The 27104-nt window shown below is 37.5% G+C and overlaps 1 protein-coding gene across 2 annotated transcripts; it reads left to right on the top strand.

Moving 5' to 3' along the window:
- Positions 1-204: 204 nt before the first annotated feature.
- Positions 205-27079, top strand: sdr16c5b (short chain dehydrogenase/reductase family 16C, member 5b). Of its 2 annotated transcripts, none has more exons than XM_028803549.2 (7): positions 205-541; positions 9335-9673; positions 12382-12513; positions 12781-12880; positions 18152-18296; positions 18562-18687; positions 24133-24505. In XM_028803549.2, exons 2-7 carry the CDS (start codon positions 9353-9355, stop codon positions 24209-24211), a joined length of 903 nt encoding a protein of 300 aa, XP_028659382.1. In that variant the 5' UTR covers positions 205-541; positions 9335-9352; the 3' UTR covers positions 24212-24505. The 2 variants fall into 2 exon arrangements, with proteins under 2 accessions (XP_028659382.1, XP_028659381.1); XM_028803548.2 differs by lacking the exon at positions 24133-24505 and adding an exon at positions 26587-27079 and having other exon boundaries at positions 216-541.
- Positions 27080-27104: the final 25 nt, after the last annotated feature.

The raw sequence follows: 27104 nt of genomic DNA, 5'->3' as shown, positions 1-27104 counted from the left end.
TACTTAAATGTGTGAAAAGCCTTTCCTATTTATTACTGAAAAACAACGAAACTTCCCTTCTCTTTTATTTTCTGTCGCGCAGCTGACTTCAGCAGTAGACCACAATTCTTAGCGCGTCGTACATGTGACGTCACTGTTTGCGTTCTCTTCCTTGCGACTTTATAATTAAAATGCGTGAAACAAAGGATGAGTCATATTTGTGCATTCTAATTTGTGTCGCTTATTACCCATTCAATGTTGCAACACCAAAAACTGTGTGTTAAAAAAGGCACATGCGCGGACCTCCCCATCTTTGGGGCCACATCTGCCAGGACTTTTTGAGCAAGTTGCCTCACAGCGTGTCATGTCGTTCAAAGGTTGTATCGTGTAGTCCGCTGTTTGTGATGTGCCCGCCCCTTCTATGTCAAACTCTAGATAAAAAGCCCAATGTCCGTTTGGAAAGTGTATAAATTGTAGGCGTGACAGCAGGCACCGGATTCTCTGTATCCGCGGATATATTTTTTTTTTCCCTTCCCTCTCAACTTGTGCAACAGCATTTTCGGTAAGTGCTCTCTATAATACTGAAAAAAAACTTGCTGATATATTTGGATACGGACGACTAAATTCACAAAAATATAGGTGTGTTCAGAATAACGAACCTGATCATAAAAGTTCGCTTGGCACGGGAAGAACTGGCTGCTTTGTTTCAGCAGTTTCATGTGACACTTCTAGGATGTAAGGTGCGCTTTCTCAATTCTCTTTATTTTTCATCGTATCGGTTAAATGGACGCTGGGGAAACGTGGTCAATTTAAAACCAAGTTTATGCAAGTTTACTCCTCTCTGTAATATGTTGGGTGAAAGCGGTAGATGCCTTCATGATGTATGTTCGGCTCCTCAATGCGCAGCCCTTCTAAGCCAGGTGAAGGGTTAACTGCTCCAGGGCGTTATAATTACTAGTAGTCTAACATTTGTGTTGAGCAACTCTGGTCAGGATTGGTCGCTGTACAAATTTTCGATAGTACTTTAAAGTCAGTACAAAAAAGATGAAGAGGCGCGGGGTTGTCCTGGGGGAACCCGTTTACTCATCAGTTTACGTTATTCACCAGGCCAGTTGTGCTAGAGATTTGGGCGTGGAGTTCAAGTATGCCGTGCCTGAAAGTAGAGGACTGCATTTCTTTAATATATTAATATACACAGCATTGATTATGCAGACTCCAGGATTGATCAACCTGCCCGAGATTATTTAAGACAACACCAGCACCTTTACTGGGTGTGAAACCATCCCGTCTGACACTGAACACAAACGAGAAGTCCGAATTTGTAGCATGGTGTCATCCTGCCAGTGCCGATGCTAAGTTATTTTGCGCCGTAGGTCAAACTTATCAGGGCGCCAACCGACAGATCAGTATCTATCCCGAGCGACTCCCCCCTAATCCCGGTCTGCGCCCTAGGCGAATGCCGAATTCGCCTTAATGGTGGCGCCGGCCCTGTATCCAGCCTGACAATTATGTGGTGATTAATCCGTGAATATACCTTTGCTGAAATTGTATTGGTGTCCTCGTTAGTTGCTTGTTTGTTTAAGCTAGTCAAAGGTAGAATGGGTCATAATATGTGTGCAAGATGTCAGGCAAGCATGTGCCAGCACTTTTTCCCCCCAGTGATTTTAGTTTGCAGCTGTCCACCTAGTGAAGTGTTTGAAAGTTTAGCTGTTCTGAAATTTCATGTGTTAAAATCCATTTTCTATAGAGCATTGTCCATCCATCCATCCATTGTCCAACCCGCTGAATCCAAACACAGGGTCACGGGGGTCTGCTGGAGCCAATCCCAGCCAACACAGGGCACAAGGCAGGAACCAATCCCGGGCAGGGTGCCAACCCACCGCAGGACACACACAAACACACACTAGGGCCAATTTTTAGAATCACCAATCCACCTAACCTGCATGTCTTTGGACTGTGGGAGGAAACCCACGCAGACACGGGGAGAACATGCAAACTCCATGCAGGGAGGACCCGGGAAGCGAACCCAGGTCTCTACTTTGCTCCCATAACCGTAAACTGGTCATGCAAGTATAGGGAGGGAATAAATAGACAAGTAAAGCCTCCAGCCAACCCTTTTGTAGTCTTGATGTTCTTTTGAAGATCAGGATGGCAAGAAGCGAAGTGTGATAATCTAGATTTCCTTATTCCTAGCAGTACAGTGTAAATTTTCTTGGAAGTTCCCAGATGTCTACAATTAGGAATTCCCAGTTGTTTACATGGCAGCTAAAGGGATTTTTCAAAAATTAATTTATAGGAACAAATTCTAAGTTTAAAAAATACTCCATTCCATCTTCTTTCATAATTTAAAATATAGTATGTCCAAGGTTTCTCTTTAATTTGAGTGTAACAAACTCTGAAAACTGCCAAGTATATTGAGGGCATTAACAGTGTATTCAAAACCAAAAGGCACCACAACATGGGCCACTTAATTTAGGATTGCTGGAGTTAGAGCCTATCATCTTGTCTTCTGGTGGAATGTAGAGCCTGCTCTGGGTGGGGTGTCGGCAATTGCGGGGTTCATTCACATTCTCCTACAATGTCACAGGGACAATATTAATGTCCCATAAAACATCTTAACATCATTGGTGTTATAGTAGTAGAAGTAGTAATATTTTCATGTGTACATGGTACGATGAAAGTAATGCCCTGTGTAGCCTATTTGATGATATGGTAACTTTTTCACATCTAGGATGTCGTCAGCAGCCTTTGAGATTAAAACAACCAGATTGCCAGCATTTCTGGTTACCCATTTAGTATAGTCAGGTGTACAGAGTAGAGTGAAATTGTTACTTGTACGTCAGTCCAACAGACAGCACGCTGCCATTGTCCAGAGTCATATTAAAAACAGAATGTGTTAAAATGCATAGCTTAATTTTAATTACAGTAATCCCTCCTCCATCGCGGGGGTTGCGTTCCAGAGCCACCCGCGAAATAAGAAAATCCGCGAAGTAGAAACCATATGTTTATATGGTTATTTTTATATATTTTAAGCCCTTATAAACTCTCCCACACTATTATAAACATTTCACGCACAGTTATACAGCATAAACCCTTTGTATTCTCTTAGATATTAGGTAAGATTCGTTGAAATTATGTATGTAAACACAGTTTACATACAGTAAAACCTAAATATTATTTTAAAGATATCGAGCGTCTCCGATATCAATACGTTACAGCCATTACAACAGACAGGCCACCAGCAATAAATACGTACAATACAAGAAAAATTGTATAAAGTAAAATGTGTGTACAGCGACACTAAACTATGTACATGTAATAAGTACTGTACGTAAATAATTAATTATGGTAACTCACCAACAATGACACAACGACTTGTCCGTTAACGATGAGTTTAATTTTACTGCACAACAAAGGATAGCGTTACAGCTCTTCTAAAGGAGCCTCTTCAGGCGACTGTTTAGCACCGCCGTTGTTCTTCTTCCATCACTCTTCAATCCAAATCCCTAAAGCAGATTCCATCCAGACTACTGCCTTATCACGTCCACTTGCAACTCGTTTTGCGCCCTGATTAAAGGACACTGTGGCCGTAGATCTTATATGCTTTTCCTCCTTTTTAAATAAAAAGAATCGTGGACTCATTGATGCTGTAATGGTGTCCTGCAGCGGTGTAGCTGTTCCCTTCCTTCAACATATCCAAAACTTTTACCTTTTCTGCAATCCTGAAGCATTGGCAGTAACGTGCATTAATTCTGAATGAGTGAGATTATACTTCCTGGTTACTGCAGCTCTCCGTTGCTGAGCCAATCAGCAGCACACAGGAACTTAACCGCATGCTTTGATTGGGTAGCTTCTCAGCCATCCGCCAATAGCGTCCCTTGTTTGAATTCAAATGCGTCCCTTGTTTGAATTCAAATGGGCAAATCAACTGAGGAAGCACACGTACTGTAGACCGCAGACATCCGCGAAGCAGTGAAAAATCCGCGATATATATTCACATATGCTTACATTTAAAATCTGCGATGGAGTGAAGCCGCGAAAGACGAAGCGCGATATAGCGAGGGATCACTGTATTAGAAAATATAACTCATCTTCTTAATGGTAAATGCTCAGATAATTCAGCATACTGTCATTCAGAAAATCTTATTTACAGAAATTCTTTAAAATTCCAGAAGCATAAAACTGTGCGTAAGCAAAGTTCCACGCACTTCCCCTTTATAAACCCCAATGAACGTGAAATTTAATACAGTTGAACACACTTGCAGCCCCACCCTGACTCCTCCCATAATTTTGCATATTTGAATATGCAAATAAATATAAATTACCCCTTTTGTTCAGTGTTTTGTTAAAAAAATAAAGGTAAAAGCATGTATAAAGAATTTCAGTAAATGAGAAGTTGAGGCAAGGAAAAACATGCTATTTGACTTAAGCAGGGGTATAAGCAACAAAAGGAAGTTAATCGAGTGATAAAGAAAGACAGAGACGGTCAAAAGCTCAAGTTCAGAAAGTCGCAGTGCCTGAAATAATAAAATGTGTAAAAAAAAAAAAAAAAAAACAGATATCAAAGGCCACATGAAAAGGGCAGTCTCAACCCATCATCTGTTTCAACAATATTACAAACGCTGACCTCTGTGCTGAGGATGCAAATCCACACTGTGATAGTGTTGCTGTGCCCAACACATCTTCAGGCAGGGCTGCTCACACACCTCTGCCTTGGAAACCGCTGGGTGACCATCTGGCTGTGTGCTAATGGCGGTGGAGGCACAAAATGCAATAGTGGATGTTGTAAGAGAACCAATGGCCAATGAACTAAGGAATATTAGGGCTGTACTTTGTGATATCGACCACAAATTTAAATGAATTGATTAAAAAAAATAAATGCTGCATCTGATTACTTGTTTTTATTCTGCAAATTACATTCAAACAAAGATGTAATGCTGTCCGATTTGGCTAATCTTTTGGTGGGTCAGGGTAATCTCTTCAGGTACAGGCAAGCCACAATTGTGTGCCACATAATGCAGCATGCTACATGCTTGCACAAAGCAACACACTTTCTGTGGACTATAGAGCAGCACATAAATAGAAAGCATTTCCATTCTATTAATATAAGCAAATTCATTTTCTGAAGGTGCCTTTATAGTGTGGTGTTCACCAAGTGCCCCAGTGGATCGATTCCCTGCTCTTTACGTGGCTGCTTGAGATGACTTGCTGTCTTTAAATGGACTGTTTACCTTTTGCTGCACTAGTTGGGGGTCAGCACATGTGACAGTGCAGAGTTGCCATTTTTAAAGGCAGTTCTGCTATAAATGAGGTAATACTAGTTCATTCTTTTGTTGATTCATCCCTGGCTGATATTACTTGTCCAGTGCCATTGCAGTAGCAATGTGCGTGTAGCTGACCACTCTGATTACATTTGTTAAATGAATTGCACTTTGATGTTTCCCAGTTCAACACCACAGTGTACGGAAATCTTATTTATCTGGATGACAAACGGATCATGCCATCCCATACAACTGGCATGGTGTGACTCGGAGATGATTGTGAAATACCTGATCAATCAGCAAGTTCAAGCTGAAAAGCTCCTGGGGCTAAAAACTCGAGAGTAGACAGAACTTGCAAAGAATCGGGTAGAGCACAATTCCTCAAAGTCTGCCTTTGTAAAGCCGGAGCTAGTTCAGAACACCGCTTCAAGAGCAAAGCTTTTGGAAATCTCAATCAACTTAGAAGCCAATCGTCAGCATCTATAAATAAGCACACTCTAATTCTTCCATTTGTGATGTCTTCTAACAACACTAAAGTAGCTGTGGTAGTTGAAATAGTTTGGCCACACATTGCTACAGAATGATTACAGTCAAGTGAATTAAATTTGTAAATAATATGCAATTAATTTCGGTGTATTAGATAAATCCCATGTCATGGATGCGAATGTAAAAGAGAAGGGAAACCACACCAAAACAATGGCAGTGCTTTGATGTTGGGTGCCACCAGTTTGCAAAACCCAGCAGAAAAGCATGGTGGGAGGCTGACATGAAAATGTACGTGGTTTTACACCAAGTTTAGTTTTTATACATGTCAAAATTTATGTAGAAACGAGTGTACGCAACATTTTTGTGCGTACAGCCGCACCATTTGTAGATGAGACCCCTGGTCTTAGCTGACTGCGTCCCAGGCACTACAGTGCCATTCAAGTATATTACCTTATGTAAATTCAGTATGCTAGATGGATAGAAAACCCTGCTGGCAAACTATCATAAAATGTTAAGTCCAGCAATGCATTTTTTTTAACAGAAAATTTGGAAAATGGGCATTGGTAGAAAAAAGTGCATGCACTATATCTGTAAGGGGTAAGTTTTGTGATTTGGAAGTTTTTAACTTTTTTTTCTTTTAATCCTTTACTTTTTTAGAGTCGGTGTTCAACTAACGTGAATGCAAGAAATGCTATGTGTATCTTGAATTGCATCATTGTTTATAAATGTTCCTTATTAAATCAATGTTTGCAGCATCAGAAGCCTTATTACAGAGAAAACAAGATATTGTACAGTAGCAAATACAAAAACTAATCAGTATAAAACGCATCAATGACAGGCTGGATGGGTCTCCTATGATGGGCGAACTAAAAAAGAACTGGCAGAGCAGACTCCTACCCCCCTTGCTTTAGTAAAATATATTCCTTTAACTTGGTTAGTGACATCCTTTACATGTTTTACAACTCTGTGATTGTTTTCCATCCTGTTGTGTTGTGGGCCAGTAACATCTCCCCAAGCCCACTGAATCAGCCTGATTAAGAGAGAAGATTCATTTATGGGGTATACTCTCAACCCACTGGATGTAGATGTGGAAGAGAAAATTAAGATAAAACTGATGGTGGTTATTATCAATGCTTTACATTTTCTCTCTGACTGAGTACTTTTAGCAAACAAATTATCAGAAGTGTGTCTAGAAATGCAACTGGGGCTTCTTTTATACTGTACCTTTTGGCAATATGATTTTATAATGCCTTAATGGAACTGCTGTCTTATCTTCACCAAATCAGACAGTTTCTCCCTTTTTGTGTGTGTATTTGAGGGAGGAGGTTGTTGTTGTTGAACATTTCTTGACCTTCTGTAAAAAACTGTTTTACTTTTTGGAGCAAATAAAGTTCAGACTATGTCTACATTACTGACGTGTGTAAATAGAGTTTCTAATCCTACAGTAATTTTGTTTTTCTGCAGCATAACAGTTTGTTGCCTTTCATGTTCAGAATTCTGGGTTTGAATCCTCTGTCTAGTGGCATTTGCATAGTTACTCCCTGTCTTAATAGGTTTTTCTCTGGGTAATCCAGTTTTTCTTCCACATCTCAAAGATGTGTGTGTGTGATTGTGGATTAGTGTGTCCTGCAATGAACTGGCACTGTACTAATTTCCAATGTGCAATCACAGATATCAAGGACATGCTGCTCTTCGATACTTTCCATTTCCCTGTTTAATAAACCCACTTATTTATCTCTTACTAGTAAGCTAGTAAGTGGATTCAACAACATTTAGTCTCTTTTCTCTGTGTTTTCTGCTCTAATGCAATACAGTAGTAATCTGCACTGAGGTTATGCTGTATTTTATTATGTGCAAAATGTTTTGAAAAAGATTTTTAAACCTAGCAGATGTGTCAATAGGTAGTGTTTCCACTTGTACCTAGTTGGGTTTGCTTGTACTCTTCATGTTTGATTGGAAAGAGAACACCACAAGGTATAAAGACCTACTGCTTAGCTAAATGACTTTAGATTGCCTTTTTGAGTGTGAGTGTATGCCAAAGTACATTTTATTACTATAGTGAAATGTTTTTGTTGTGAAATATTGAGAAGTAATTATTAACTGTACAAGTTATTGCATGTATTACATATTTATATGTATATATGCTTCACTGAAGGGAAGATTAAAAAAAATATTTTGTCATTGTAGCATATGACAATAAAGCAGCTAAACTATATTCAACTAGAAGTGTGCCCTTTATTAAATTGTCTCTCGTTCCATCTTTGCGCACACTGCTGCCAGTACAGGGAAAATGGCATTGTAAATTGCTGATTAGACAAAGACTCCACGTTTCTGCTAAATTGCTAATTGTATTCACAAATGCAATGGGTAGGCTCCCAAATTGGACTTGCTGTTAATGGACCTACTTAAAGAGGAAAGCAGTGGGGCAGGCAGGTAAATATATAAAGTTCTCAGTATGTGTAAGTGGAGAGAGAGAATTACCTCCACCACTAAAGGCAGCAGGAAAAATGTAGAGAATTCAGTGTTGTTTAGGTCGATGGCTGGTACTGCATGTTTTGATTCCTTCTTTTTGTTTTTTTTTTCTTCTTCTTCTTACGTTAACCTTGAATTAAACTTTTCAAAGCAGCTATCAGTCCTCTGATAGGTCTGAAAAGAATGCACTTTGGTCATTGGACAGTAACAAATTGTAAGGTTTACTGCTCAGATGCAAGCTTTAACTACAGTTTTGTGGCATGATAGAAATGCATTATGTCAACAAATAAACCTTCATTAGGCTTAGAAAGCTGTAGTGAATTGCATCATTTAAACAGCACTCCGAGTCAGAAATATACCACATGGAAAGTGTCTTGTTAATGTAAATGCACTTTAACTATTACAAATGTATAGATTAATATGGCCATATTTATATTAATCATGTGTAAAGTGTTTAGAGGAAGGGTGCAGGCACTTGTGTATTGTTTGTCTGCTTACAGTGGATGAGATATGTTACTTCACTGTGAAGTTAGCATGGTTTTTCTACACTACAGTTAAGAGGAAACAAAGCCATCACAATGAAATTTTTCACTTCTTCATTGTGTGTAATCAGGTTGTCTCAGGTTTCAAAATAAGTAGTTTGGCAGTGGAGATATTTTGAAAGACATGTCAGTTACCTCTGTTGCATACATATCATTAGCTGGCTTTCTTTTTTTTTTTTTTTTTTTTAATGCTGCATGGAGTAAACATCGTAGTATGCCAGTGTATGACAAGAAAAAGGTGGGTAGGGGAAGATGTGTGTGTGTGTGTTATGGTTTAACCCCGACCTCGCTCACAAAAACGATGAAAATGCTGGATGCACAAGCTCTTGATCTGTGGAGCACTCAAGTGCCCAAAGTGTATATGAGAAAAGGAGATTCTGGGAAGTCTGAGGAAACCAAGGAGAAGTGAGGGAGAATAGGGGATTTGGTGACTACTGACAGAATGTTGCAAGTATAAAATGTTCAGCAGAGATATGAGAAGCAAGATAAAACTTAATTTTTTATGAGACTATCCAAGTATTGATGTATTATGTATGAAAAGTTGCACTGTGTTGAAACCTTTCATGCTGAAATGTAAATTGTATTTTCAAACAGGAGGCCTGCCTTTCAAAAATGAACTTCTTCCTAGAAACATTACAGGTGATGGTCCTGTCCATATATTATCTACTGGAGGCATTTGTAAAACTGTTTATTCCTACAAGAAGAAAGAATGTGGCAGGAGAAATTGTCCTCATTTCTGGTGCCGGAAGTGGCATTGGCAGACTCATGTCCTTGGAGTTTGCAAAACTGGGTGCCACACTTGTACTCTGGGACATTAATCAAGACGGCAATAAGGAGACTGCTCGATTAGTGAAGGAAAATGGAGGTTTGAGAGTCTATACATATCAGTGTGATTGTAGCAACAAAACAGAAATTTACAGGGTTGCTGATCAGGCAAGTTACCTCCTTTTTCTCTTCTAGTGCATTTGTCTGATTACTGATAAGCTGTTCTTTAAGTTGTCTTGAACTACAAAATAACTTCTGGCTGCATGTAGAACAGTTTAGGAAAGTGTTAAACAGAAATTTTTAAGTTGTGAAGAGAAATATTAAGATCAGTGCACTAGCTCTTTTAAAATTTTTACTCTTTAATTAAAACTGTATATTACAGTTTAGTGTTGGTTAATGTTTGAATAAGCTATAAGCAGGAACACAGTGTCGACATCCATATATGCTAACAGCTTGCTTGATGCAATTGTGAATTACATTTGATAGCACTATTGACTAAAATGATGCCTTTCAATTTTGTAAAATAAATTATGTTTCACTGGATTTAAATCGTAACTGTGTTTCACTATAATATCTGATCTGTCACAACAATATTCTTAAATTTTATGTGAGAAATGTGGACAAATGTAAAAATGATGGCTTATTTAAAAATATCAAACAATTCTTAGAATATACTGTTAATGATATTCTATAAACTATCACTAATTACTTTAGTGACCAAACACGATTACAATCTAGCAGCAGATGTACACACTGTACACTAAAGAAAAACAACCGAACGTGTACAGCAAAACATGGTACTGACTGACACCATGGGGATTCTGGACATATACCTGATAAATTTAAAGAATAAACGACATCTGCTAACAGAAATTACACACATGTAGTAGATATGCAGTGTTTGGGTGTGTGGTGGTCCCACCCCACCCCAAACACTTTAAGTGCTGTAATGTGTAATTTGAGAATATCGGTGTAAATCTTTTTTTTTTTTTTTTTCCAAAATGTCATCTAATTTATTGTCAGGTTTATAGTGATTCTTTGCATGTCTCCACAGACTGCCAATAGTAGTGCAACACCAATAGCCAGTCATAAATAAAACCCCATGTAGTATATTAAAAACCTCATCCAATGACAAATTCAGGATACACTCATGTAGTTTTCAGTACAAACAGCTATTGATGAGCCCTCTAGCCTGTACTGAACCTGTACTGTCTGTCAGAGTGGAGGAGGGTTAACAGTGTCTGCAGTGTGGCTTCTCCGCAGTCCTGAACTGAACATGTGTCATAACAGAATGTTCTGAACCCAGTGAGGATGGCTCCCACTGTATCTCAAAGTTGGGACGTATAGATGGAGACATCCTGGCTTTGATGGCAATTGTGGTTTTCATTCTGATTGGCAGATTGCTCTATAACTGTTATAAAAGTTATAAATATGCACAAATGCATGGACAAACGAGCAAAGAAAAATGTTGTGTCTTTATAGTATTTTTGTCTGATGGAAGAGAGAATAAACTGAGATTTTGAACATAGCAACCAGGGTTTGCATACATTTCTAAAATTTAATAAGTTGCTTTTTTAATTTAGTGTACTCACCCTGTCAAAAATCTTATGTTTATGGACTGCATTATATTAGATAAAAATTCCTTTAGTTGATCAAACCAAAATGAGCCAACAGGAGCATTGACTTGGAGAGCTGCATCACATGCTGCCATTAAGAGTAAGCTTCTGGAATAGCTTTGTAGCAAACTGGATAATCCATTATTTTTATAATTGGACATCTTACGAATGACAGCTAATGAAGCTTGCTAGTTGATTTAAGCACTTTGTTTACTTTTTTCTTTTCCACTCAGGACAATTATTAAAAAAAAAAAAAAAATTTGGACGTGAGTGTCAGTAGGCTTTGCGCACTAAGAACCAAATTACCCGAACTATTCTATAACATTTTTGTAATTATTTACCGTTCTGATGCTGATCTTTCTGATCATAAAATAGGTCATTACGATAGCAAATGATGAGAAGAATTCATTATTAATTGCAGAATTACGGTATTTGAGGGTTCCTCTAGAATGCCTTTCTCTTGCACGATTTGGCTCAAAAACTAATCAGCACATCGTCATCTCCAAACAGGCTTAATTTTCGAGTTTGGTACTTTTCCATCCAGCCGTTTTAGCTCTAGACCGTCCTCAAGAAACTGACACACAGACACACGCATCCATCATCGAGATATTGATGTTTTCGGTATCAGGGGACCCTAAAAGGTCAAACTGGAAATCAAAATTTTTGACGAATCTAAAGCTTTCGCTCCTCCCCCATAGACTTTAGGTTATGGTGAAGGAGGAGGGTGCAAAGCAAAAAATTTATAGAAAATGAGTTTAATACTTCTATTTAACAAAGAAAAAAATAATTGGGGGCAGCACGGTGGTGCAGTGGGTAGCACCTCGGCCTCACAGTTAGGAGACCCGGGTTCGCTTCCTGGGTCCTTCCTGCATGGAGTTTGCATGTTCTCCCAGTGTCTGCGTGGGTTTCCTCCAGGTACTCCAGTTTCCTCCCACAGTCCAAAGCCATGCAGGTTAGGTGGATTGGCAATCCTAAATTGTCCCTAGTGTGTGTGCGTGTGTGCGCATGCTCTGCGGTGGACTGGCGCCCTGCCTGGGGTTTGTTTCCTGCCTTGAGCCCTGTGTTGGCTGGGATTGGCTCCAGCAGACCCCCATGACCCTGTAGTTAGGATATAGTGGGTTGGATGATGGATCGATGAAAAGTAATTGGAACCTAAAACAGACTCCTTCTTAATGCAAATGTAAGTAGTTAACTAGATTCTATACTTCTTCAAAATATGTTGGAAAAACAAACCTAATACTGTCCTACTTGTTTTTTTAGGTCAAACGAGAAGTTGGAGATGTTACAATTCTTATAAATAATGCAGGCATTGTAACTGGCAAAAAATTTATGGATTCTCCAGATGACCTTGTCCAAAAAACTCTTGAAGTAAATACCTTGGCTCACTTTTGGGTAAGGTGTCTGTACTACAACATGTAATTTGTGTGTCTGTTTTAATTATCTTATTTTTAATTCAGTCTTGTTTTTAAACTTCAAGTTATTTTATTTACTCATATAATTTTATTCTGGTTTTATGTTAGTTGTTTCTGTTTTCTTAAACCACTCTTTAAAATAACAGACTTCATAATTTCTGAATGTTCAGCTAATTTTTCCTATCTTGCTGATGTTAAATGTGTTTGTGTGTGTTTTATGGTTTTTTCTGTTCCCTCCCTTCTAAAGACATACAAGGCATTTCTTCCAGCAATGATGGCAAGTAACCATGGGCACCTGGTGAGCATTGCTAGTTCAGCGGGATTGATTGGTGTAAATGGCCTAGCAGGTATTTGGCACTTTACATATTTTCATTTATTTCTGTATTTTATTTTGGTTTGTTTTTCTTGTATTTGTATAGTGATACTTCTAAATTTAAACAAACCCATGGAACAGAGGTGAGAAATCTGTCTAAATATAGAGCTCTAAACATAAATACATTTTTTTTTTTTCTTGTCTCCCTATACGGTACATTTTGTGTAGTGTGGTGGGGGTTTTTTTTTTTTTTTCCTCAAACTTGAAAGTCTTAAGTATTTTAGATGTTTATATTCAGATTTACCACAATTAATGTCTAAAAGCTGCAGACTAACGAACACATTATCACATTGACAGTTAAACCAAAAGTCCATCAGATGTTTGTAAAACATGAATTGGTGAGATGAAAATTTGATATAATGAAATCCTTTGAATTGATTGATGAACACAAACAAATCGATTCAGTGGCGCTCATCAGGACTGGTACTAAAGCGCATGCGTATTCAGTGTAATGTAGTCATTGTTTTCCATTTCGCAGCTGCTGCCTGCTGGTGGATGTGTAATGCATATACACAAGAACCACCTGACTCATGAATCATTAAGTGATACACAATTCTTATTCATTTTTCATTCTGTAATGTAACGTCTTATTTTAATTATGCATCTTATGTGTGTTATGCTTTGTGTACTAGGTAATGGCATGTGAAATATCATGTTAAATATATACTGAATTATATATTTATATACACACAAGCACATATATGAAACGAATGTTCATATTAAGTTATCTTTGTGATGTTAACAAAGGGGATACCCCAGAACTACAGTACAGTATAGCTATTCCTAAAAACGAATTGATTCACTTAAACAGGTACTTCAAAAGAAACTATTCAGTAAATTGAATGAAAATGCCAATCAATAATTCCCTTTCAATTTGTTGCGCCTTATTTTTGCTCAGTACTTGATTTCTCCTGTTCACTTGTAGCCATTGAACTATTTTATTTTCCCTAGCATCATGGTTCAACTTTCATTTGTAGATGCATTTAATTATAAAACTGAAAAGTGCCTTACTATTTAAACCCAAAGTAGCATTTTTTCCTAAGGACATTCTGACAGCATGGTATCATTTTATTATTGATGAGGAATTGCAAAGAGGGAGATCCCATGTTTGACTGTTACTAGGATGCAAGCTGGGAATTGATCAGCCTGGCTGGTCGTCTGGATGAGGGTGTCCAGAAGGACCCAAAACACCTGATGACTCCTAATTCAATCACTAAGAATGTATTCTGGTGCAGCCGTGAACTGTACTGAGTAAACAACAAATGCCTACATAATCATAGGGCGGAGTGGTGGCTCTGAGGCTAGGGATCTGCACTGGCAATCGGAAGGTTGCCGGTTCGAATCCCGTAAATGCCAATAGGGACTCTGCTCTGTTGGGCCCTTGAGCAAGGCCCTTAACCTGCAATTGCTGAGCGCTTTGAGTAGTGAGAAAAGTGCTATATTGATGCAAAGAATTGTTATTACAATAAACCGGTTTTGGTATGTATGTATGTATGAGTATATTTGCTCTTCAGACACTTCGATTTAATGTGTTTCTTCTCTCCCAGAAAAAGTAAGTTCAACATGCAAATTTTTCTTTTCTAAATAGAAATTTTAGGAATAATTACTAAAAACAGATTACATTAAGTTCTTTTGCCTGTCTCCAGTTTTTATTGTGAATACTAAACAGTAAAATGAATAGCTTTTTTTTTTTTTTTTTTTTTTTTTTTTATTATATACTTCAGCTTGCACTCAATGGTTGTAATGGCAACTTACCAAGTTGGCCAGACATCGCCTTGGTTATATTCCATTAGAAAGAGAAATATTCAAGCCTCCCAAAGTGCATCTTGGGCCCAATGCTAGTGGGATAGAAAGAGACACACATCCAGGATCATTTTACCTACATTCTTTAAACATCTCAATTGACTGCTCTCAATCTGAATATAGTTTTTCCATTTAGAACATTCTTGTGCTGTCAGACATGGTGGTGAGCTTGGAATTCCTGTTTACACTTAGGCTTATACTTTCATTCTTGTGAACTCTGTCTAGTAATCAAGATAGTAAGGGATGAAACATGTGAGCCAATAAATATAAAATTTTCTTTTTTTCAAGAAAGTTTTGTCTTTTTATAATTGTAACCTACATTTGTCAAACTATTGCTACTCTAATAATTAGCGAGTATCACAAGTACTTCTGCCTTCACTCATGAAGGAGAACACAAATTACTTGTACTTTTCACCAGTAGAAAAGTTCAACTTTAAATCCAGCAGAAAGAGGGCCACATATTAGCAGGAGATGGTCCATGACCCTACACTCAGAACTTCTAATTGTTCTCCCTTCTTCATCATACTTTGAAGTAAACCATTTAACATCTGTAAAAACAAATACAAAATTGCATGTAGCAGTAGCCCTGGAAACTTAGTCTTCTATGACGTTTCCTAAAATATCAGAGGGTACATAGTCAAGTTTTTCTTCCAAGCCCACATCTCTATTTATATAAAATCCAATATCTGTATGTCTGTCCGCTTTTCACGAGAGAACTACTTAATGGATTTAGTTTGTGTGTGGTGTTTTTTCTAGAATCTCCTTGAACATTTCAGTTGATTTTGTGACTTCTCTCATCATGCTAAGAATCATAGTTCACTTGCAGGAGCGATTCGCAATAATTTGAGACTGAGGCTGTGGGCCGAGGGGAGGGGGAAGCGTGAATATTTATACAAGAACAAATAGCGGTTGAATTATTTCACAACCAGACTGGATTTACCATTGTTACCATCAGACAGCTGAATCTCATATCTGAGAGTATCACTATTCCAGGACTTCCTCCACCATAGGTTTTCCCGGCAAGGCTAAGGAGTGTTATTCCCTCTGTAACTGGAACAAAAATGGTTATCTTTCTGATTATTTAAAAAAAAAAAAAAAAAATGTCTGTAACACACAATTTCAGTAACTTACACTGGGCCAATTAGGACCCACCAGTTAACTTAATCTGTTTGTCATTGGGGGTGTGGGAAGAAAAGTTTCAAACTCCACATCCATGAGGCAGCAGTGCTTGCCACTGTTCAACCATGCTACCATCAAGCAAATAACACACACATGTGCAGTGTTTGAATATCCTCTTTTTCTAACGTACTGCATCTTGAATTTCAGCAAAGGTAAAGCTTATTTCAGTTTTTGTACAGAAATGTGGGATCTGGGATCCTTATGATACAAATTGGCAATTGCTGTCCACAACTTATTTAAAATTGGGTTAAACATATTAGCATTGCTACATTTGGTATCTAAATAAATGCCCTAAAACTGGATACAAGAACAACCGTAGGAATATGTCACAAGGTGGAAGATGTGTGTGTGTGCGTGTGTGTATCTGGTCTGACCTCAAGCTATTTTGAGTAAGTGATGGTGGCAATTTCATGAATTTTAGTTGCTGGAGTTTGGGCTTCATCCACATAATGAAAATAAAAATGTCTGTCACAATTGCAGCATTTAATATATAACTGCCTTGGATGCTGGTGGTTCTTGTGAATAAAACATCCTCTGTTTTTGTATTCCGTTTGTGCTGAAATTTGTGGTCTGCAGTCTGGTAACTGTTGGTCTAGAAGATGCTGTGAAATTTTCAATAGGTTTTAAAAAATATAGTGCAGATTTCCCACACCAGTAAATAAATTCTGATAGACTCCACGTTGTATGACACTAAAAGGGTGGAAATTTCCATGAACCCTACTATATGACATTTCCACTACACTTGGGACGCAAATTAAGTTATTGCCATTTTGTTGCCTAGAAGTCAATCCATTATTTTTAAGTCTTTATGTACCTGGGGAAACTGACTTTGAGTACCTTGACAGTCTCTGCATTAAAGGCTAGTAATATTCAATTGTGGTATATAATACAAATATTGTGTGAGAGACGGCCGGCAGCTCAATCCGGCCAGGATGTCCCAGGATGGGAAGAATGGAGAAGGGCAGCCTGTCCAGGACGCTAGGTGGCAGCTCCCCTGGACAGTAAATGTACCCCGGATTCCCGCAGGGCATCATGGGACAGGGAGTCCATTTTCTCAGCCTGTTGGGTGCCGCCAGGGGGAGCTAATAAAGTACCTGGGGACTCCTACTTTTCTTACAACCCGGAAGTACTTCTGAGTCATGAGGATGGAAGCCCACAGTACTTCCGAGATATTTGAGGACTGATGATGTGGTGTTTGACCCGGAAAAAGAGAAGGAGCACTTCTGGTTCAAGGAATATAAAAAGGACTGTTGGAGAGCCGGAGTTGGGAGGTTGGGTGACGAAGCTGATGGGAGTGGAGGATTGATTTATAGTATTGATTATTGTAATTGTGGAGGGTGTGGTGCTTTGTGCACTTTATTGAAGCAAAATATAAAAATTCTACTTAGTGCTTTTTACGTGTGTCCTGGATGTCTGTCTGTTGGGTTTCCCAGGGCAACAGCGCCCATAGCGTCCACAATTGATATATTGGCTCTGAGAATTGCAGATTTTACAATGGATTATATGCATTTTTGTCATATTAAAGAAATGAAACCCGTTGAATACTGTTTTAAAATGTTAATGAAAGTGCCAAATTAAATATTGGTGTCTTTTGTGTTTTATTTGTGCTTGTTCGGCTTTGTTTCAGCCAAGGACAAATTTTTGCTTCTCATGCAGGCACACCTACAAGGCAAATGTGAACACTACAACTGATTGTGATAAGGGTTTTTTTTTTTTCCTTTTTGATGGTACCAAGTGTGTGTTTGACCAATTTCTCATTGATCGCATACCTTTGCATGCACAGAGAATCTGAAATTTGCCACTGTGGCACTTTCATACCATCCCACTTCATTCTAATCATGTGTGATTGAGTCCTGAGGAACCTTAACTGCTTTTTGTATTAATTCATCTTAAGGCAGTAGGCTTTCCATTCCTATCCCATGCCTTGTATCAAAAAGTAGCTACATTAACAATGAATATTAATAAAAAAAAAAATTAAATGCATACCTGTGTGTGCCCCTTTTAGTGGATCTGTCAATGTAATAAGGAAAAATGGTAAAATATGGCATTAGTATTCTATATGGTGTATTTGATATATTAAGTGGACCATGCCCTTTTTAATGAAGGTTTTCTTTTTACCTTATTAAGACTGTTTTACCATTTTAAAAGGTACAAAAAATAGAGTTCATTGTCAATTAACATTAACTGAATTTAAAAGCATGTTGGCAGAAGCTCACTCTAATTTTTTATTTCTGGTATGTTGTGTGTTTTCTCCTTCCATAAGATTATTGTGCAAGCAAGTTTGCAGCTGTTGGCTTTGCCGAGTCCATAGGCTTGGAAATGCTTGCTTCTGGGAAGGATGGCATTAAAACTACAATTGTTTGTCCTTATTTCATAACTACTGGAATGTTTGATGGCTGCCAATCAAAGTAAGTGCATGTATTGACATATTTTTGCCCATATTATATACTGTAAAATGTGTACAAATTTTATTTATATTTGCTAATTGTGAATGTGAAAAGACAATGTCCTTCAGATCTGCTACAGATGTTGTTTCATGTTTAACATGTGAAATGTCATCCCAGTTATCATTATTCTACAGATCATTAATAATAGACTATATAGTTAAAGATTTCAGATGAGTCTGCTCAGTAATGTCTTTTGTTTTTCCTGTTCCACTTTTATCTTTTATAGATGGCCACGGTTACTTCCAATTTTAGATTCCAGCTATGCTGCTAAAAAGATAGTAGATGCTATTCTGAAGGAACAAGTTTATCTTGTGATGCCACGGAGTCTGTATTTTGTATTTGGTTTGAAAAAGTAAGTAATCCTTCTGTAGGTACTTGCAGATGTGGCCTTCTTAATATATAGTTTTACACATTACTCAATGCTGCATATTGAACTATGAAACTGAAGGTGCACTGTCCTTTGTAATAATTACTTAGTAAGTTGTTTTCATGCCTTGAAGATATTGTGTAGACATATGTAACTCTACATGTCCATTGCTCAAAATGCAGTAGATGATTCTACCTAAATTTATAAAAACTCCTCTTTTAAATTATGGATGAGTCAGTATGGCGTATAACTTTCAGTTAGCTTTACATTTATATTCAAATGGTTTGGTTTTTTTTCACTTCTACAGATAATTCAGTGGAAAAAAAAAAGTAGAATTTTTATGCTGTTTGAGTTGTTTCACCATGGACAATCAATGTTTCATGTAAATTATGACCTCCAGTATAAGAACTGTTACTATACTCAATCAGTTTAGACTTGTGTTTGCTCCAAATTCTGCAAAAGCAGCAGCCATTGAATAATACTGACCCCTGTTCACAAGCAAGCTAAAAAGTAGGAGCTTGTTTCTCTTAGTATTTTAAAAGCTTTCCTTTTCTTGGTGCTAATTCAGATTATCCAGCCATGTCTCCAATTCCAAGTATAATTAAGGATTAGAGTAGTGAGTACAAAGGCAGAACTAAGCTGGGCCAGTTACCAGTCTGTCACAAACATTTGTAATGTTAAACGCATTTGTTAAGGGACAAACAGGAACAAGTGGAATGATTATGTAACAGAAGAGAAGAAATTTATCGGTCAAAATATTAGCAGATATTGCAAGCTAAATAGACTACATATCAGTGAATAAATAGATGTGTTCATATTTTTACAGTGTTATTTAGTACAGTGCAAAATTAACAATTCTGTCTAAACCAAATCCAACTGTGCAAATATATGCTTTCTAGTAATAAATGTTTTAAGTCGTAAGTACAATCAGTTGCACTGATCTTTTATATAAATGCCTATCTGCAGTGAAAAATACTGTAAAGGGTTTTTGAAATATTTATATAAATTAGATTTTACTCAAATTAGTGGTCAGCACTGTTGCCTCTTGGGCCCCAGAGTTCTTATGATATGTCTGTATAGAGCTTGCACATTATCTCTGTGGATTTATGGGTTTTAATTATCCATTCTCTACCTTTTTTTTTTTTTTTTTTTTTTTTTAAAAAGAGAATTAACTATTATGCCAGAGTTTTAAAAGGAATTAAATTAATAACAAAAATAAATGGCCTAGAGAAGACGGTCTGCTGGTCTAGCTCCTGAACTAGCTTCAACTAAATTCAGGGCTTATGGAGGGATGCATATACTGTAGAGTCTTAAGTATGAATGCAGATATCAACCTAGCCAGATTAGCTGAAACAATCTACTGTAAGTAATCATTTTATGCAAATGATGGTTTTAGAAAGTGATTGAGTAAAGGTTTGGTCATTCATTTTTGATGACTTGTGGGTTAAATGTGCATCTTGTTGATTGCAAATTTGTGTTTTCTTCTTAATACGAAAAAATTGTGCAGTTGTTTTTAGTAAGCTTATGAACATGGTGCTGAAGAGGTTTTACAGTTATTGCAAATATGCAAAAGATGGGCATTAAAATGAAAGCCAATTGGCCATTGGCTCAAACAAACATCAAGGGAGTCCAGTGGCTAGACCATTTAATGAAGAGATGTATCATTCTGACAGCTACCATAGGAAAAGGTGGTAAACTCCTGAGCACTATCCTTGAGCAAAGTGTTGGGGCCTTTTAAAAGGAAAAGGCAATGAAATACTCTGAATGGTTTATAAGAGGGGCGGCACGGTGGCGCAGTGGTAGTGCTGCTGCCTCGCAGTTAGGAGACCCGGGTTCACTTCCCGGGTCTTCCCTGCGTGGAGTTTGCATGTTCTCCCCGTGTCTGCGTGGGTTTCCTCCGGGCACTCCGGTTTCCTCCCACAGTCCAAAGACATGCAGGTTAGGTGAATTGGCGATTCTACATTGGCCCTAGTGTGTGCTTGGTGTGTTTGTGTGTGTCCTGCGGTAGGTTGGCACCCTGCCCGGGATTGTTTCCTGCCTTGTGCCCTGTGTTGGCTGGGATTGGCTCCAGCAGACCCCCGTGACCCTGTGTTCGGATTCAGCAGGTTGGATAATGGATGGATGGATGGTTTATAAGAGTTAAGAACTAGTCTGCATGGGTGTAAAGTAAGCAGAGGACAAAGAACTGTTAAAAAGGATATTTTAGTTGTACATTCAGGCAGATCATGATTGTACAAACTATATAAAAAATATCCTTTGATACCTTATGGAAGCAAGGACATTTTCACACCATTCTGGAGCCTTATTTTGAGATAACTGCAAAAGTTTGACCATAATGGCCATATATTCTATTTAACTCGGTGTACTGCAATATCATGGAAGTTAATGGGGCGGATATTTACTAATGTGCCTAAATTTCTCAATACGTTTTACAACCTATATTCTTTGAGTGGTGCAGTGGGGTAAGACGACCTGGGTTCTCCCTGCATGAAGTTTGCATGTTTCCTTTTCTGTGTGGCTTCCCCCCAGGTGGTCCAGTTTAGTCCAACTTTCCAAAGACATGCAGGTTAGGTGAATTGGCGACTCTAAATTGACCTTAGTGTGTGTTTGGAGGTTGTGTGTGTGTGTGTGTGTGTGTGTGTGGCAGACTGGTACCCTGTTGGGGGTTTGTTCCAGCCTTGAGCCTTATCCTGGCTGCTGGTATAGGCTCCAGCCCTTCAAATCAAATCTACCCTGTGACCCTGGTCTAGATTAAGCAGGTTAGAAAAATGACATGATCATTGCAAAATTGAGATTATAGGTTATTTTGAGCAGCTGCTCCTTTTATACCTTATTTATTTTTAAGATAACCATTTTGAAATGCTTGCATGCTTGCGGAGCCCCTAAAGGGACATGAGCAAAAAAAAAAAAAAAACAATTTGTGCACTCACAAGAATGTTGTGTTTTTTTTTTTTTTTTGTTGTTTTGTTTTTTTTTTATGCATGCATGTCTACCAATGTTCACTGTAACCCTTTTGGCGAAACAAGCCTCTAAAACTCAATTTTGTTTCAAATGATGTTCGTAAATGAAGTACCGGGATGCAAGGATACAAACGATGCCTTCATGGGAAAGTCCCAGATTAAAATATATCTGTGAATTCCATGTCAACTTTTCGATCAGTTCTAGCTTATCAACAGTTAACCCTTTGCGGTTGTTAGGCCAGAAAACTGGCCTTAGTAAAAAGTGCGCTATAGGTCGTCAGGCCACCGCTGGTGGCCCTGCAAGTTTCTGACCGATTTGCACAGTCGCCTGGTCGAGAAAAGTGGCCTGTGTTATTCCTACGTGCTTGAAAAAAATAACTGCTGTAATTATTGGCGTTTTTTCAATAATTAATTACGACTAATGTAGCGTGACGTTGAAAATTAAATACGACTGCAAAGGGTTAAAGTTGTGGAAGCAGAACAGATCTACCTGAAAAATACTGAGCCCCTGAAGTGATACATGTACCCCCAGAAACGCTATCACGAGCCTACACAAAACATGGCGTGAGTATGTAAAACTTTCTCTAGCTCGTGTCCTTTTTCGGGGCTCTGTACATACTAAACCCAGGTATATACAAATGTTCAATTTTACCAAATGTGTTCTTCCTATCCTAAAGTTCCTCTAAAAAAGATGAGCAAGCACATTAACTTTTTGTGACGTTTCCTGCTTACATGAGAAACGACATAGCAAATTCATAAATTCTATTAATTGCTGTTTTTCTTTCCCCAAACAGAACGTTTAAAATACGCAATCACGATACACCCTCTACAAAAACTGGGTGGAAAAAAAGTGTGCTAAATGAGATGAGCCATCGATGAATATTGAAAAGAATAGGAAATTTGGTGTACTATATGTCCGTGACATGTTTGGGATGTTGCAGTACTTGGAATATACTGTAGCTTATAGTTCTAAGTGAAATATCTAAGCAAGTTTTGTCTTGTAATAAGCTTATAGTCCTCAGTTTATTTTATGACCTGCTCAGAGTGTCTGGCTGTGGGTGCAAGGCAGAAACCACTCCTGAGCATGACACCAGGCCATTAAAGGGCCTACCCGGAGATGCACACACTGACTTGCACCGGGTCAAATTTGAGTCACCGGTTTAACTAAACTGCTCATTTGATATTTGGAAGGAAACCAAAGTACCTGGAGACATATGTACAAAGACCGGGGTTTGAGATGGAACTCCAGGGCCTTGAGGCAGCAACACTTAGAACTGCATCACAGTGCTTGCCTCAAAAGCATGTATCAAGTTATTAATTGCTATGACCAGTTTATATGTAGATTTTAAGCATCATCAAAGTCTTTAATTTGTAATTTTCAAAACTGAACCTTAGTACAGGATTTATTCTATGGGTTATTTTCTGTACACCTTAGATGAGAGTAGTTCTTGGATTCAGTCCTGGGACCGCCCCACCATGACTGACTGCAGGTTTTTGTTCCAACATCTTTCACAATCGGTGAGTCTTTCCTGTTAAAGATCACCAATTAAAAAGTGAGATTAATTCTTCCTTATTTTGTCTTTAGAAAAATGCATGCAGTCTTAAATTATTTATATGAAATATTATTTTTTTACATAAGTTTTAGATGCTTAGCTTTCTTTTTAATAAACTAATTGTGTGGAGTTTGCTATCCTAATTGTATCTGAAAACTGACAATTAATGACAAGCATAGCAGACACCAAAAAAAGTGACTTTGACAGCTAAAAATGAGCTACTTTAGTGTTACCCCCATGTGCTAACTAGTACATAATGGCATAAATAATCTAAAAATTTAAAGAACAAAAACATTCATATGCATTTAAATTCCTATTTCATTCAGTAAAAAAATTAACCAGTTTGTAATTTCTGAATTACAAAAAAAAAACTGGTCAGTAACAGCTTGCTTAATTAACTTAAAAGGGAAAAAAAAATGATTTTGAAGAAAACCCTCAGCCAGTGGGGGCTTCCAGGACTGAACCTGATAACCGTTGCTGTAAACCCAACTGATGCCTGGTTCTCAGTTTCTTACTTAAAAATGGCCTGCATGTGAATTAACTCCCATTATTTTATCCACAGATCTGAGATGGTAAACCTGCTCAGTTTATATTAGACAATATTACAAAGGTTATTAATAAAGGTACTGTATTTTCTGCTCCTGTAGTTAAGTTCAGTTTAAGTGAAATGAACTTTGAAGGTTCCAGAAATGTGTTCTTAAATGGTGTATTCTTATTATTTTATTCATTTTTTTACACTAATTGAGCATGACAAATTAATGCATGTCTTTTGTTGTAAAATATTACACAGGTATATTTGCATATCTCTTGGTTATATTCGTCTTCAGAATTAATAATGACTACATGCACCTAACCTGTAGTTTTATTTTATTTATTTATTTATTTTTATGGATGGATTTTGCTATTTCACTCCACAGCATTTCATCGAAGTTTGGATATCTTTTGGGAAGATACCTGGGTGTTACTGAAAACTGGGATCATTCAAAGCATTTTTAAAAACAAGTCTTTTTATAAACTGTAAATGTAACTTTGGAAAAGAAACGTCACAGATTATTATTTTTCTTATTGCCATAGCAAAGTGCACTTTAATTGCTTTCTTCTTGCTTTCATGTTTGACCTAGACTATTTCAGAAAACCTGTCTGCAACTTTGTTTTTTTTTTTTTTTAATATTTAATCTCACTTGATTAATACTAGGATGCATCTTCCATTAAGCAGCACAATGTTCACATCAATAAAATGATTTATTATTCACTGATAAGTGTATATTTAATAAATACAGTCTTCGGGGATATTGGAGTCTGTTCTGCTGTGCTTAAATGCAACATAAACAAAATCTTGATTTAGTTTCTGTATTGACTTTTTTCATTGATGGAGTGGAGGGAGACTTGAGCCTACCCTAGAAACAATGGGAGCAAAGCAGTGGCCAGCAAAGGCTGGGATTACAGTCTGTGGCAGGACCTGCCTACTCCCACCACACTGTAACGTGATGGCTTACACTCATCAGCTGACCAAACATAAAATGTGAGCAGGAAGCAGTACAAGTTCCCATAAGCACCTGGAGACAGTGCAGACTCCACGCAGGCCACTCAGGCTGGGAACCTTACCTGAAGTTTGACGTGGTGACCCCCCTACTATTGTCAATAATTGTTTTGCGCTATTTTTTTAAATAGGGCTAGCTGTTAATTATAGAAGAATTAATATGGTATGCATACCAAAGTTAAAGGGTGTTTGTGTTTTGTTTTTTTAATATATAAATGCAGTCTGGCCAGTGATGTATGGCCGTCTGTGTGTGGATTCTGAGTAGGAGTGACTGCTACTAAGGCAAGATGGAGAGAACATTGTGTGTGTGTGTGTGTGTGTGTGTGTGTATATATGTGTGTATATATATATATATATATATATATATATATAAGCAGAAATGTGTTTCAGCAGTGATTGGGAGGGGTAAACTATTGTCCGCCATCAATGATGTTAAAAAATGGAGAAGTGACAAAGAAAAACACTTGTCCTAACTGTAGACAGGAGAATACACAAAAACACAAGACAGGATGGAAAAGAAGATTTGTAGGCGAGATTCAGTCCATGTAAAAAAAAGGTTCATTTCCAAGTTACCAAGTGACTAGTGTACACACACTATTGTATTCATAAACATCCAATTAATACAAAGAAAGGTAATATTCCTTATTGTGATGAATACATTCTGGTGTAGTGGTAACCCTAAACAACATATCTTGGTGGAGCAGCCATTATTAATGGCAAAAATCTGAGAGGTTATGAAAAACTGACACGTTTTAGATGATCTGAAACCCACCATTTGTATTAAGTACACTATAAAATAATCCACAATCCACAGGCCTGATATAATTTTGCATTGCCGAATTTTTTAGTGCCTGTCGAGTAACCGCAAAAGGCTGCCAGGCAACTAAGGTAGGACCACTCACTTTTAAAGACTCTGATTCCATTACGTAAGTACAGTAATTATCCTTGTATGTGTGCTAGTATTTCTTGTCCTTCAAGTTTTTTCTTGCAAAAAAACTCTCATCCACGCTATAAATAAATCACAAAGTTCTGAGGTTCAGCCCTGGGGGCCCCCAAATAGCTGCAGGTTGTTGTGATAAACCAGTTTAACAATCAGTGAGTTATTTTACTGATTTATTTTCAGGAGCTGCCTTTTTTTTTTTCTTCTCATTCTTCATTCAGAAAAATACAGCAATGTGAGATTTTCGTTTATGAGAAATATTTGTATTTTTTGCCATATCTTTCAATGTATAACTCTCTTCACTTTTAAGAGAGCAAACTCCAAAGAAATTGTATTTAATTACTGACAACTAATGATGTTGGACACACCAGTGCAAGCAACATGGAATGCTAATAGGCTGATATTTTCACTCTTAGACACTTGTGTTTCTTATTATGATTAGCCTATTGTTTACTAATATCATAATCATATGATATGATCATATCATATCATAAATATATAAAGTAGAAAAAATGGATTATCACTCTGATGCACTTACATTCTTCCTTTGCGTACTCTGTGAATATTTAGCATATTTAGTTTGTAAATAGTGACTTGGTACAAAACATAAACTGGAAACCACCAGCTGGCATAGTTGAGGTCAGAGTCTGGGATGAAAACCTGCAGCCATAGTGGGGACCCCCGGACTGGACTTGAGAACCACTGGTTTAAAGTTACCAGTGCAAAGGTGTATCGGTGAGGTGGTGTATCTGCCTACCAGAGACACGCAGTGTTGAAGCTGACATCCTATTGTCTTTTTTTGTAATGTCACTTCAGTGTGTTCTTTTATACTTCAGTGTTTTATCGCACTTTGAATTTAATGTTATTTCATTGTCTGTTTTGTTTTTCCAGTATAGTGCCTGTGAAGCTGGGACTGCTTCTTGGAGTTTACTTTGGTGCCTTTAACTTTATGGACCATTTTAAAGGCCGAAGCAAGAACGATTAATTTTTATGAGATGTTCTGCACAAAGGGACAATGTAATTTAAAGACAAGAAATTAAAATCCATCTGTACTGTACAGGAAGGTTAAATGAAGGTGTACTAACATCATCAGTTTCATGGTAGATGCGTTTTACAAATGAAGTTATTAAATCTTGAAATCCTTCTAACAGTTCTTATTTTCTAATGTTGATTGTATAAAGATTGCATATTCTTGTGGACATTTTACAGAAGAAATGAAATGTAATAAATTTGACCTGCAATCACTAGTACAATAGGGTGTTAAATACAAGAGGAATCTAACCAAGTATGTAATAAAGTACATATTTCTTAATTATGTAAGTCCCACAACTTCCAATATAATGCCTTTATAAGCCTAAATAATAAACTGTCTTTTTAACTGTAATTTCTTTAATTTATTAGATTTAATG

The sequence above is a fragment of the Erpetoichthys calabaricus genome, chromosome 6 (assembly GCF_900747795.2).
Source record: "Erpetoichthys calabaricus chromosome 6, fErpCal1.3, whole genome shotgun sequence".
Lineage (NCBI taxonomy): Eukaryota > Metazoa > Chordata > Cladistia > Polypteriformes > Polypteridae > Erpetoichthys > Erpetoichthys calabaricus.
Note: the sequence above shows the minus strand (reverse complement) of the source record. Positions and strands in the feature narration are given on the sequence as shown.

What these genes read in the sequence shown, in the direction of transcription:
- sdr16c5b (XM_028803548.2), top strand. Translation starts at nt 9,353, where the DNA reads ATGAACTTCTTCCTAGAAACATTACAGGTGATGGTCCTGTCCATATAT. An exon ending in TTTACAGGGTTGCTGATCAG is followed by an intron (nt 9,674 to 12,381) that starts GCAAGTTACCTC and finishes TTGTTTTTTTAG; the next exon opens with GTCAAACGAGAAGTTGGAGA. An exon ending in TGGTGTAAATGGCCTAGCAG is followed by an intron (nt 12,881 to 18,151) that starts GTATTTGGCACT and finishes TCCTTCCATAAG; the next exon opens with ATTATTGTGCAAGCAAGTTT.